Source organism: Phasianus colchicus, chromosome 1, assembly GCF_987193195.1.
Source record: "Phasianus colchicus chromosome 1, bPhaCol1.hap1.1, whole genome shotgun sequence".
Taxonomy (NCBI): Eukaryota; Metazoa; Chordata; class Aves; order Galliformes; family Phasianidae; genus Phasianus; species Phasianus colchicus.
The window spans coordinates 110,044,434-110,059,516 of NC_143436.1; the positions used below are offsets into that span (position 1 = coordinate 110,044,434).

The 15,083-nt window shown below is 36.3% G+C and overlaps 1 protein-coding gene across 2 annotated transcripts in view; it reads right to left on the bottom strand.

The window, feature by feature from the left end:
• The window catches only part of DSCAM (DS cell adhesion molecule), a 460,003-nt gene that overhangs the window by 80,359 nt on the left and 364,561 nt on the right, over positions 1 to 15,083 (bottom strand). For both annotated transcript variants that reach the window (XM_090122754.1, XM_031612462.2), the window contains 4 exons: positions 12,618 to 12,688; positions 6,783 to 7,023; positions 4,935 to 5,081; positions 3,070 to 3,225 (listed from right to left, as the gene is read on the bottom strand). In XM_090122754.1, the coding sequence (XP_089978880.1) occupies positions 3,070 to 3,225; positions 4,935 to 5,081; positions 6,783 to 7,023; positions 12,618 to 12,688 (615 nt within the window). The remainder of the gene's footprint in view (positions 1 to 3,069; positions 3,226 to 4,934; positions 5,082 to 6,782; positions 7,024 to 12,617; positions 12,689 to 15,083) is intronic.

A 15,083-nucleotide genomic window follows, 5' to 3' on the forward strand; every position in this document is an offset into this window, starting at 1 on the left:
GGTGTGATAAGGTCTTGTAGTAATAATGATATGGAAGGCCTGGCAGCCACTTAAAAATATCTGAGAATTACAGATTTTTATTAGAGGACAATGGTATATCTTAGGTCATAATTTTAACAAAAGAAGGACTGGAAGTAGAAATATAATATTTCCAGATTTAATCTCTGTTAAAATTGCAATTATTTGTATTCGTCCTGCTGAGATTATGCTCAAAAATAACTTCAGAATAGAAGCTTTTGGATGCGCTAAAATTAGCCCTACTCCTTTACAGGAGTCTTTTTTCCTTAGAATATTACAGAAGAAATTCCTGAGTATCAAGGCATCTACTGGCTACTTATAGCAATATGAATGCTCTTTTTCCATTTAACTTCCATAGCCTTAAGGATGTTTAAATGTGGTACTTGAGTTTGAGTTAATTTTCATGGCAGCCCCTTGTGTATTCCACTTTAGACTTTTTATTGCTCTTAGTAAAAAAATTGTCAAGCTGAAGCAAAACATGAAATGACTGCATTTTTTAGCAACACCTTTCAGTTTAGTTTTTCTGGACAAAAGATTTAATGAGCGGAATCACTGTGAGGCAACAAAAAACATCAGAAAAGTTTAGTCATACTGCCTCAGGGTGAATTACTGCTGAACAGCCCTGTGGCTTCATTGCCAGAGGGATTAAAGATAAGATATGAGCCATTGCACAGCAGCCAAACATTGGCAGATGATATGTGCTTCCCAGATCTCAGGGTCTGTCTGATCTCAAGAACAGAGAGAGCAAAAGAGCCACCAATATTTAGGGAAAAGCAAACTAGACAGAAGAGAGTTAAGAAAAATAAAAAATAAAGAACATAAAAAATAAAGATCTTCTACTATTTCAGGACTGTTTTAAACTGGAAACAGATAGGATGGAAAAGGTCAGGGAACAACAGCCACAGCAACCCTTCCAATAAAAAAATACTTTTATAAAGTGGGAAGTCATCCATTGGTCTCCCTGGCCAGAAAAGGAGAGGGAAGTTTTCAACATACTTTTTAGCAGTGGAGATTGTATTAGCATAGAATGACCCAAGTTGGATGGGACCCACAAGGATCAAGAAGTCCAGCTCCTGGCTCCAACAGGACCACCTGACATCAAACCCTATGTCTGAGAACACTGTCCAGACGTTCCCTGAACTCCAGCACTGGGGGCCGTGCTCACAGCCTTGTGCAGCCCATTCCATGCCCACCACCCTCTGGTGCAGACCCTTTCCCTAACCCTCAGTTGCCCCTCCCCTGACACAGCTCCATGCCGTTCCCTCGGGCCCTGGTGCTGTGCAATATTGAGGAGCTGTAGGCCACTATAAGACCTCTCCTCAGCCTCCTCTGCTCTGGACTTCAGCCACTAGTCGTATGTCTTCCCCTCTAAAACCTTCACCATCTTTGTAGCCCTTTGTGGGATGTTTCTTAATTGGTCCAGGATATTTACGGAGATTATGGAGTCCCATCCCTGTTATTTTTTGAGACAAGCTTAGTAAACATCAGTGATGGTTGCAATGCTCTCTACTGCAGGAGGGTAGTCTCGGACCAATGTCAGAAAAATTTCAGGAACATTAAAACACTCTATTGTTGTTCCAGATAAGAGACAGAGATACTGCAGGCACCAATTCTGTCATGTGTTCAGTTTCTAAAGCTGGAAGAACTTCACACAGAGCCCAGATGTTATCCACATTCAAGCCAGTTTTGGTGGCTAATGGTTCCCCTTAATTTTTTTTTAACTCAAAAGCAACCAATACAGGGGCATTATGACTTCACTTGTATTTATACCTTGAAATGCCAATCCAAGGGCCAGAGGTTATTTCTACTGTTGGGCTTTTCAAGGGTTTCTGGAAGTATGTCTCTCTGGCCAGTTTGAGATGTAAGGCAACAGGACCAGCAGGCCAGTTCAACACATAAAGCTGCAAGCTCAAAGCTGTTCAAAGGTGGAGGCCTAAATTTCTTTAGCTATAAAGTATTCACTTTTTTTTTAATGTTAACACAACTTTGATCAAAAGAATGGATTGTATTAAGCATGTTGAAATAGAACTAGGAGAAAATAAGCAAATTCATAGCATGATGAGAAAGTTCAGAAGTCCAAATTTTTACACTGCAGTCCCCCGATATATCTACAGCTACAGCCACATGGCCTTCCAATGGATGTAAGTTTTAGGATGAGTCCCTTAGTATTTGTTGGAAAAATTTCTTAATTTTTGCCCAGTTAGTTAATCACTGAACCTACTCTCATTGGCACTTTTGTAGAACTTATTAAAAATAACAATTATAAAATAAAAATAACAATAATAAATAAGTCAAATATTCAGTATATTCAGTAAATTGGATCAGTAATAATGAAAAATCCATTGATTAATTTCCTTGAAAAAATTTACAGGAGAATTTTCCAATCAAACCTATTTAGTTAACTTCATTGCAGTGTCAATGTTTATTCCTGTGAAAATATTCTTATCTAATAGCATCCAGATGTTCAGAAGTCTTCAAAGAAGTATTCATCCACCTCAAAGGCTTTTCAAAGCATCTAAACTGGATAGAGAGAACACTTAAAATTTCAGCATTAGGACTTAAATTTTCCATGCTCTAATCAATAGAAAAGACAGGAGATTTTTGTTCTCCATTTTACTTCTGAAAGAAGAGGTGTTTGAAGGAAGTTTTTCTCTTACATAGAAGAAAACCTTTTTAGAGGCATCTCAGTTATATAAGAACATCCCAGAATAGTAATTTCTTCTTTCCCCCTTTTCAATCATTTTGAATTAACTCAAAAGCACTCAAAATTCTCCTGTTAGATCCTGGGGTATTTGAAAACAAAAGTAAAGATAAACCTATTCAGATCATGAGAATTATCTACAAACCTCTGGTTAATCTGAACTGGAGTCCTGGAAAATCTCAGACTGTTTTCAAAGATGTGTGTGCACACTGCTTTCTGTGTGTTGCTAACTCAAGATTTTCAGACAGAAATCTCACTCTGACTGTTGCATACAATATTTGCACTACTTTAAAAGCTTGAAGCATACAAGCCTCTTGTGGAAGTGGGAATGGAAATGCTTTACTCCTTACCATCTTCTTTAGTGCGGGTGAAAATTTGTTCACTTCTCACTCCATCTCCAGCTCGCGTGAAAGCCAGCACCTGAATGCTGTAGTTGGTGTATTTTTCCAGACCATCAAGCTCCAGAGATGGCTGTGTAGTTGTGACATTCCTTATTTCTCCTAGCTCTATAGAGTAAGGAGGAAATAGAGTTATTGGCAAGGTCAGTCTTTTCCCAGCTATTGATACCTACTGTGGATATCTTGAAGATTAAAAAAAAAAAGTAATTTTTTATTATTAAAATAGCAATGGATTATAAGAAATTAAACTAAATTCCTTTATATTTGGATTTATTACAGTTCAAAGCAGGCCTGTTTTTGGCTTCAAACTCATTTCATTTTTTTAAAATACAGAAAACAGAATTTAATATTTCTAATTATAAAATATTTCAGAAAGAACATATGAGAATAAATTACTTTAAAATATGATCTAAAGCAAAAATGAGCCAATTTTATAAAGGGTTTTCATTTTTGAGAAAAACAGACAAACAAAAAAAAAAGCCTCTTCATTTTAAAATATGAATCAAGTGCTTCTGCAAAGCACTTGATGGCAGTAATACCAGCTAGCAATAGGTTTTAACATAGTAAAACCAGATTTACTTGCAGAAAGATGATGCACTTTATATGTATTGTTTTTTCAACAAGCTAAGAACTATAATCCATGTGGCAAAAAAGCTTAGGACATATTTAGGGCAGAAAATAAAGCTGAGAAAAAAAAAAAGATGAAAATTCAGTTTTAAGCACTGCATGAACATCATCTTTTTTTCATCAAACTGTAAGACATCACGTAGTAGCTTAGACATGCACTGATAATATTCACATAGGAACTGATCCAAATACTACAGTCATCACTGAACATTTAGTTTTAAGTCAGTCACGTCTACGTTCTTATGCATGATTTTAATGTATTTTTCATTTTTAACTTTAAATAAACAAAGGAATTGGTGGCTTATTTCTGATGTTGACAGAAGTAGGAATGGGCCCTAGAATTATACTTCCACTCCGAGTTTCTCTTGTCATACTAACAGAGGTCAGGATTTACAAGACAACTGTATATTAGAATGAACTGTGACTCTGATGCATGAACACAAATGAAGGAAGATAGGTCATTGCACTAGAGCTGCCAAAATTCAACAGAGCTATCAGGAATAAAGGCATGTGCAACTCAAACTTATTATACAAGAAAGGACCACATGTAGAATTATTGCCATCATGTGATAAATTGCAGATTAATAGGGTATCTCTGTTCTTTTTTTGGTCATTTCACTCATTTTCCACTCAGTGGTTTATTTATTATGCTAATATGCTACTAATGCGAAGATTACAAAATATAAGCCAAACAGAAGAAGCTGGTATGAAAATAATAAACCTTTTTCCAAAATATTTCCTTCTTTTGTCTTCAACTGTGGTGTTGAAACGTATCATCACAAAAAAAAAAAAAAAAAAAAAAAGGTCTGTAACTGGTCAACTAGGTAACAGAGAACTAAAATAAAGTACAAGGTTAGGCAGGTGTTTTCAAAGTTTATATCATCATTCTTTAATAAAGATTCGCTTGACTATGTAAATGAGATGAAATTTGTTTGAGTCATTTTGGGTTTCTTTTCAGGTCTATGGAATGTTGCAATCCCATGGTGGAAGCCTTCCTAAAGGCCTCTCCAGTCAGGTTTGCAATGCCTGCTACTGGGTTAAAGCTCTATAGAAGATAGCTTCCTTTCACAGGTAGATGATGCTTTCTCTCAACCAGAGAGTAAAGGAAGTACAATGCTTTCACAACAGAGAATGAATGATATAATTGCTATATACAGCCTGCTACTTAGTGATAGTTAGAATTCTATTACCTCCATCCAAGAGATTGGCCCAGTAGATAACCCTGAATCCTTGCAGAATGCCATTCAGAGTTTCTTTTGCCAGCGTTGACCAAGAAATAGAAATGGTTTCTGGTGATGTGGCAGTGGCTTGCACATTCCCTGGAGGGCAGCTGGGCACTGAAATAAAATATTCACTATTGTTAACTTGATGAATACAACTCAATGTTTACCACATGCACGTATCCAGTTTGAAGGAATGTATACAAAAGATCTCTCTTCCGTACTTGTTAGAAGACACCCCTTTGGCTACAATTTCAATCTGCATTGCTGTCCCACCACCCATTACTTGTCAATTACATACTGTTAAAAGTGCTTAAACCTTAATTCTTGCTAAAATCCACAAGTTTCTGCAAGTGTAGCTGATGTCCCTGGATTGAATTCATATATTCCTTCCTCGCTAACTTGTCTTTTAACAGCAGCCTGTTTTTTGCTGGGTTGTTGTTGCTTTTTTTTAATGTTTTTCTGTTAATTGAAATGTGTCCTAGTGGTGAAAAACACAGAACATACTTTACAAAGGATTTAAAATTTTTTTTAAAGCTCTGTCCCAAATTGCCATCTTTCTGAAAAAAACCTAATTATCTCCTCAAATCAGTACAGGGAAGGGGAAGGAAGCAACTGCTTAAAAAAGTATTGAGAAAAATATTAATGGAATATTTTCACTAACATTTAGAAGAAAAAAAAAATCAGCAAGATATAAAGCATTTTCTGTTGGCTGTTTAGCTTTAGAGCAATAACTCCAGTATTAGTTTTTGATGCTGCTTTAAAACGCTCATCTTTAATTTTGAGAGTGAGCCAAAACTGAACAGAGAAAAAAAAAATATTAAGAAAAACAGATTCTGAAGATAAAAATATTACACATTATAATTCAAAATATGAGTATGTGTAAGTATACTGCTTTCTGACATCTTGCAGTAATCTGTCTGGGACTAGAAACATTCAGAGAAAATGAAAATCACCAGCCTTCCAGGAAGCATATACCTCAAAGCCTTTAGCTCTCAAGAATTTTCTCAATTTCCAACATATAAAAAGTCAGATTCTTAGCTGGCACTGACTTCAATACACTGAAAATCTGACCTATGCCATCTATTAGGATTATGTAGAGTTTCCTTTGTACTCCCCTAAAATACCAAGCCTCTTTTTGGATATGAAAACATTCTCTTTTTCCACTAGAGGACTCCCTCTCATTGTTTGAGAAGTGCATTTTACACAGTTTGAAAAACATATCTAAATTGTTTCTTAGATTAGAAAGCTTGCATTTTAGCTGAAATAATGACTTTATTTTCTTTTTCTCATTAGTCTGGATATCCTTGAAAATACGCACATCTCTGTTTAGGGTGACAAGAGATTATGTAATACAAGGGCTCCTGGTTTCCCAGCAGTTTGATTTGGAAACAAAATAAAGCCAACAAAATTAACAGTATCACTTCACGTTTCTGAGTTATAGTTAGCATCTCAAAGTGCATAATGAAGCTACGATGAGATCACAAAATTTGCAAATATGTAAACACCAGAGTAATCAGCTTCTTAATGAAAGTTATGGTCTTAGTCAATATTATTCACAACAGGATACATCCCATCAGTAGAGTTAGCATTTATTTACCTGAGTGATTCTGCATCAGTTACAATGACAATTGTATATGGCCAGTGGCTAACCTCCTCCTATCCACCTATCCGGTTGTTTACTATATCTAGCAAGTGCAAAGCCTGGTCTTACATTATTCTGTCTACAATAATCACTAATTGAGCAGCAAATATACAAGGTAAAAAGAAATAAAGAAATCATAATGTGACTCACAACAGCTGTTTGCCAAGACCTACCATCCTCAAGAGTAGTGGTGATGATTTCCTGAGAAGAAGGTCCTATTCCAGCCCGGTTACAAGCTTGAACTACCATGCCATATTGTGTGAATTTCTTCAGGTTATTCAGGGTATAAACTTCACTGTCCCCTGTGGTATCAATACTGATGATGTTGAACTGGAAATTGCCACCTGCACTGTATTCCCGATAACCTATCTGGTATCCACGGATAATTCCATTTTGCAAGTGCTTCTTTGGAGCCTAAACAGGATATGAAAAATTACACTTTAAATACATATCTCCAAAGTCAAGTTGGTCCCTTAAAAATTTTGGAATACACAAGAAGTCAACTTTTTATTTTTTTTTTTCCTATTGCAAGCAAGTCTATTTCTAAGCAAAAATTCAAAAATTCTCCTTGCACATGAAATCAAAGCTTTATACAATTATATATACATTTGAACACGGATTGCTTTAATAGTGCATTCCTGGGCTGAAATTAAGACCATTAAATGGTCATACAAGGAAAAATTTGAGAAGAAAATATTTCTTGAAAAAAATTTAAGTGTGTAATGTTTTGTTTTCCTATCAGATGAATCAAAGTTGACTTGCTAATAGTATATTTGCATTACAGGCATACCATTTCCTACTAACAGTGGTTTTGCCAGAAGTCCCTACCATTCACTCACTAAATCTTTAGTAGCACATTTATTGATCTGTTGACAGCAGTTAGGTATAGTTTATTGAGTCAGATGTATTGGGAAATTTTTATGCTGTGCTTTGAAATATGCTTGTGTTCATTCAGTGTGTACTGTAGAAAGATGACTAGATAATGAATGCTGAAAGCAATAATGAATTGGAAAGCAGGGATTTGCATAATGAATAGCTAGGAAGACAAGGAGTAAGATATCTGGCTTTCAAAAATATGGACAGTACAAAAATTGTTAGCCATAATTATATATGGTAGTTTTCAGTCAAAGGAGAAGATTCCTTGTATCTTAACTAGTGGAAACAGTCTGCATTCTGCAGCAAAAAAATGTTGTCAGTAAAATAAGGCTCGGTAACTCAGGGAAAAAGACCATTATTGACAGAAACACCTTTTATGATTTTATTTAATTAGTAGTGGACTAATTTCAGTATGTGATTATGTTCCTGCCTGAGATTCCAATGAATATTAGATGTAATTAGTACAAACATTTTAAGGTACAGTTTATAATCCATGGACAAAAAGCTTTTTAAATCCATCTGCCTTCTTCCAAATTCACACCAGATACCACCAAGCTCATCTGTTCCACTGACCCATACATAAGGTCATGGTGATTCAGCTTATCAGAGAGAAACTTTAGATGAGCTTCACTGGCATAGGCAGCAATTTCTCTTGTTACTATATCCAACTAAATGTACTGAGAAACTCTCTCTCAAGACTACTTTTTTCTGCCACAGGACTTGTCTGCTTCAGCACGTTTCTCATCCTCCAGAGCAAAGGCTCACTCGAGCTAATAAAGCCAGCACAGAATTCTAATTTTATCCACTACAAACAAATCATTGCTCTGCAAAAATCAGCACCTTCCTCATATTTAAAAGGTATCACTGAATGGATCTGACTGTATTATCTTTCCAGACGCTTTACATTCTTCCTTCCTGCTGCCTTCAGAATTTCCATGTTTCTTTAGTTCTTCTGTTAAAAATAATAATCTGATAAGCTCTCTGCATACACGGCGCTGTCTGCTCAGCCATAGGTGACCAAATTAGGACTCAGCATGCAAAAGTTCTGCAGTTTCAGGACTTGAACTCCTTCTAAGGAGCATGATAAGGATTAGAATCTCTTTCTCAGAATCTAACAGAATAATTGTTTCATGTTAGAATATTTCTTTGTTTTGTTGTAAATAAAAAAGACTTCTTTACAAAGATGTCAGTGCACTGTCAGTCTTGAAAAGAAGAGGCAAAAAAAGCTGAGCTAACATAATTTAAACATTCCAAATTGCATAAAGGACAATCAGCTTGGACAAGGTAGTGAACAGCTCGAATGTCAGAAGTACAAGAGCTTTAAGACAATGCTGCAGGTAACTGTCTCTTTTCTGAATGTGCAAAACTCTGGAGATGCCAGTTTAATTATTCCAGGACATCACTTCTCTCCATTAATGTTGGATTCCACCATAACCTTGGCAAATTCTCAACAGCTTGCAAAGAATTTCATCTCTAATATTAGCAAGAGCTCGTTGTGGTCTCAAGGTCTAAACCATCTTAGAGTTAAAGGCCACAAATGGAACACTCTCATGCATCACCATAGGAGATTTCTGAACAAAAGCCATTGCCACAAACACACTGAACTTGCAAGCAACACATATAAAAATATACTCCATATAATGAGGAATATTTGTTCTGTGAATGGCACTCACTACTTACTGCCACATACAGTACACATTAAGATATTGTGTATTCACACACTATATATTATAAGGCATGCATTGTATACCAAGAAAAGTGAATGTACACCTTTTACACAATAAAATAAAGAACTATACAACACACATGCACATATCGTAGTGTAAAACAGACAGAACATAATGATAAAATTGAATCATATATTTACTCTGCATTGAAATGTTCTCAGAGCAGGACTAGAGCCAGAATAGTCTTTTCACTGGGAATTCTGTAATTATATACTTTCTCATTTTGAATTGGAATAAAACAGTGAATTTTGAATTTTTTATGAAACATCTTTATAATTGTTTTAGATCAGAGGCTTTTTCTTTAAATAAAATATAAACTTTTTCTTCTATTCAAAACATTATACAGAGCAAAAAAAGCTCCAAGTCACTTCAGAGTATTGAAATGTTCTGCTCCACAAAAAATTCAAATGCTCCTTTTAGCTACTACCTAAGTAATAAGTAAAAAAACCTTCATTTTGGATTTACTCTCTGCACAAATAGATCATGCTTGATATCTACATCTTCTTTAAATGCCCATTTTTAATAAAAACAACAGTGAAACAACATTTGTCCATTGAAAATTGTTCATGGGAAAAAATATTGTTAACTTTATCAGTAGTCATAGAATATTATGAAAAAGTTTCAGATGTTGATCTTACTTCTTTTTCCATAAAATGCAATATATTTAAAATAAAAGACCAATGACTTCTGTTAAGTACGACATTCTGTAAATGTAAACATGTGTATGCGAATAAAGAAGAGAATGAATATTTCACACACCTAAACTGAATGGTTTTACTTAAAAAAGTATTACAAGGAAAAATAATGATTATTTTCATACTTTTTCCTAAACAAGAGTTCCTGTTTAATTCTCATTTTCTCTGCATCCTTTTGAACTCCAAAAATACTGAGGGTTAAAAAATTCAGTCTGATTAACAACATTGTATAAAGACACACTGAAGTGGAATAGAATAGAGCAGTTCAGTTGGAAGGGCCCCTCAGAGAACATCAAATCCAACTGCCTGACCACTTCAGGGCTACCCAAAAGTTAAAGCATACTACTGAGGGCATTGTCCAAGTGACTTTTGAACATTGATAGGCATGGAGCAAACACCTCTCTAGGAAACCTGTACCAATGTTTGACCACTCTCTAAGTAAACAATTTTTTTCTAATGCCCACTCTGAACTTCCCCTGGTGTGGCTTTGTGCTATTTGCTTGTGTTCACTGGTTACGAGGGAGAAAGGATTAAATAGATGGGATTAAACAGACCTATGAAAACTTGCTTAACTGGAATTTTCTAAAAGGTGGGCTAAAAGAAACATTAGCAGGAGATTAACAATGGAAGTAAACTGCAGAAATAGAATTTAGTACAGGAGAAAATGTAAATGATCTATTATTCTCTTCTTTTGCTGTTACTAACACCATCTGCATTTATATAATGTTTGTCAACTTTAAGCATAAGCATGGTTCACAAAGCCTCACAAACTTCCAAATAAAAATGACCAGGCTATTAATTACTGCATCATGAAGACCTACTAAAAAAGCCAGGATTCAGCAGAAGTATAAGACTTCTTTGGGACTGTGTAAAGTAATGGATCAGAAGTGAGCTGCCCTATTATTGACAGAATAGCAAAAATTTGAGGAAAGTGAATGGCTTATTCCTGGCTTGTCATTTCTTAATTAGGGGACAGGTGTTACAAACTGTCATCTGGGAAATAATTCTTCCAGTAAAGGTGGGACTAAGTGAGCACTAATCCTTCAGGAAGGTAGCTCAGTAACTTCACTTTTTTCTTCTAAATTGCTTCCAGGTCAAGGAAAAGAATTAGAATTTGACTGCCTCCTGTACCACAGAGAAACATAGCACCCATCTGATGAGCCGTCCTATGACCAGATAAAGTAATGACTGTAAATCAAGACAAATAGCTTTCAAGCTGAGCAAGCATAGGCTTCAGAGTACAAAGAATACAATGGACAGAATTTCAGCGCAGATGCAATGTTGTCTTTTTCTGTTCATCCTTTCACAATCAGACCTCCAGAGTTTCTGCTGCTTGGAAAACAGCACCTAATGGGGTTCTGTGGCACGATGCGATCATAGGATTCCCCTCGCTAGAGGACTTACACCAAGAGCAGCTCACTGTCAAAGCACCTCTCATGCTACTTGACCACGCACCATTCACTGACAGTCAATGAATTAAAGATCTGCCATCTTGTTCATTTAGCACACGTACAAACATTGTGGTGCTGTCAATGCACAGCCCTGGCTGTGGCAGAACAAGAGGCAGACAGCAGAATTTTGCAAAGTCAGATTTAACGCAGACTGGATTTATGGGAATAAGACCTTGAAGATCCACAGGGGACTATGTGCTCTTTGCAGTCTGTGTGTGCAGTCTGATAGCATTGTCTGTAGCAAATGCCAAATGTCTAGGCAATGCCTGAACAGTGTGCATGATACCATATTCACATGGGATCAAAGTTCTGGGAGCATGGACTCCCCTTTCCTGATGTGGATATGTGTTGCAGGGGTACCAGCCAGCAACAAGAATCTCAAACCTTAGACTCATTCCAGTTATGTAGATCTCTCTCTACACTCAGCTCATGAGACTTGCTGGGGCAATAGAATATATATTCAATTTAGAGCTAATTTCTGTGGTTATTTTGTTATATCAGACACCTGACATTTACAAATCCATCTAGTTCCAAACACGATCCTGAGAACTGTTTACACATAATTCAAACTCCAGCTTCTCTTTTCATGTGCTTCTGCTTTCCAGAAAATACCAAGAGATCAGGCTATTAGATTGTAGCTGAAGTGGTGTGGAAGTAAGAAATTGAACCATATTTTAAGCAAAGTTGTTGAAATATAGATGTGAAAACGTTGCTTGTCCTGTGGCTGTCTGCACATATCTACATCTATAACATGTAATGGTAAATCTTCAGAATCACAAAGGACATCTATAAATTGCAGTAGTAAACCAGTGTTGCCTATCTTCTGTCATTGCTTTTGAAAATCTCTTCCAAATTGAACATTAAAAAAGCAAGCAAAGCCTTTCAATCTGCCTACCCACATGACCATAAAAGAAGGGGAAAACAATAAAACAAGTTCATGCATAGAAACTTGGGTATTACAGTTGGCTAGATCTGATGGCACTCACGTTTCCTGAATGCTTTAAAAAGGCAAGAACCCATTAAGCATTTATTTTGGTTGTTGAAAATCACTGTACATTCTGCATTACTTCAATATCCTTTTGCTCTGCTGACAGCATTGAACTTCAAATTGTTGTTTTATTTATACCGTTTTAAAGTAAATTATTATGTATATCCCTTCACCCATCAAGTAACCCTGTGCCTAGTGATCAGAAGCCTTTGTTTTGCTGGAAAACACAAAAATATTGTCAGAGATTACATTCTCGGTTGTTTATATTTACCTTCCAGGTGACCCTAATGCTTTGTGAAGATATAGGCTCAAGCTGAACATCCTGCGGTGGACCATCAGGAGCTGGATGGAAAGAAGAGAAATACATCAAGATTGCCTTCATAGCACAGAGAATTCTGCACTTCACGTGCCATGTTACCGTATTAACACAGCAGTATCACAAAGATTTGTACTGTGACAGTGTCATAAGAAAAGACTGAAGCTGCTGCTCTAATCAAAGAAAACCACACCTTTGCATCTTAGTTGTTTGGGTGCCATCTCCAAACAACGTAAAATTCAACACATACTAAAATGGAGCAACCTGGAAAAAAAATAAAGTGAAATACAATTTTCTTGTCTAGTGTTATGCTCATGATTCTACTTCCATTTTGTAGGTAAGCAAGACACATTTTCATGAGTCAGAATGCTGTAGGTGATAGCAAGACGGCAGAACCTATTTAAAAGTAGGTGAGATAGGAACTTCTCAGTCAGCCTTCATTATTTCACAATTTTCAAAGGACCACCTCTTCCCCCCCTTTTGTTCACTATAGATTGAGCACATATAGTCAAACACTACACATTTTATACATGAAAACCTAACAATTTACTCTGCGCCCCTCCCCTTGACTAATGTAGATATTCCAGTCTGGAAAACAGACAAAAAAAACCTATCAGATGGAAAAAGCTCCTGCTAAATAAAGAGAAGCTTCATCTACTATTGATAAGCTGCCAAGGGTACATGTGATGCTTTAAAGAAAACCCTGAGACCTGCTTGTCAGCTGGACAGCTACAAAGCAGATCAAGAGTTGGTTAGGTTTGAATGGAGAGGTGTGAAATAAATTATTTGCTCAGGAAGATAAATCATTGCAAAAGAAAGAACTGAAGAAAAAAATGAAGAAATCTCAAGCTGTTCCTCTAGAGTTCCTTAGATGCAGTGTGGTCTTAATAAAAGGTATTAAATTAAGTTTAATATCATGAAAAGGGAAGTAAAGCAATAAAAAGGGGTGAGAAGGGGCTGTTAGAGGTGGAGCAGCAGTAAATGACAGTTATATTGATAGTAACCAGAACATTTTGCTTTAACTGATGAGAATAGAGGGACTCAGAATGCAACTTATAATATATTTAAGTTATTAAATATGCCTTACTCTGAACCTTTTTTGACTGTCTTTTACAGAAGTAATATTCACAGATTGAAAGGACTTTATTTCTATTCCCCTTACAATCATGAACAGGAACTAGAGGACAAAAAAATTCACTGACACGAAACGAGGCCTCTATAAATTTTTGAATATTGTCCTTGATTCTGTCCCTGCTGCTCACAAACACAAATACCATTTCCCAGGGAACATTATGATTACAGTGGAGTCAGATCGAAGTATTCAATTCTGAAAAGGGGTTTTAAAATGCACTCCTAAAAACTTTTCCTTGAAATACCACAGAAGTCCATACAGACCTGAGTAGTTAACAGTTCCCAGCACGCATGGTGAAATGTTAATGTTAAATAAGAAGTCATTTATTTTACATACTTAGCGCCATACAGAGCTTGTGACAAAGACATAAGCCGGATACCTCAGCTTCCTCTACTGACTTTAGTATTAAACAACAGTTTAAAAGGTTTTGTTTTCTGACAAGCAATAGTGCACGTGTGTACTTGCAGTGTATTTTCCAACACAGGAACTAATTGCGGTTGTATAGAGGAAAAGGTGTGGTCTATAAGCTTTGGAATCATGAGTAGCTGTGGAAAAGTACAAAACCACGTGCTCAACTATTGTTTCGCTGCAGAGACCTCAGTTGCAGCAATATGTGATAAATAATCTGCACCCTTACCAACGGCACGGTTTGAGTTGTTCAGTTTCTCTGTTGCCTCTCCTCTCCCTTTATTTTGCTCTCTTCTCATTACCTTATCTCCCTTATTCCCTGTGCTCATACTGTTTTCCATTTGCTATTGTAAAAGCAGAGAACAGAGGTAAACAGTGATCAAAAAATGATAATCCTGTACACTGCACACCACCTGCACACATACTTTGCCTAGGCCTGACTCTCCCTCACCCAATTGTTCCCTAGGTAGATCAGTAACTTTTGAATACAGTTCCACACTGCTGGCCTTTCTCTCCTTACAGACAGCTCCTTTAAAGATAGTGACAAAAGGATCAATTATTCTGAAGCTTAGTTACAAAGAACTGAATAAAATGTGATGCAGGGTGGAACCTTAGCTCAAGAGGAAGCTGTTTTTTCATTTCAAGGTCAGCTGCTGATCCTCACAATTTAATTGTCAGTTGGGAAAAACTCAGCAAGTAAAAAGTATTTTGAGAATGGGTGAACAACAGAGAATGAGAGAGTAGACCCAACATCCAACACTCTGAAGTTTACAGACAAAGAAAGATGGGCATTTTGTGGGTACAGATCATACAGGATGGAAGAATAGATAATCTGTTTTCTACAGTGATTTCATATTTTCATCGAACAAAGGAAGAGAAAA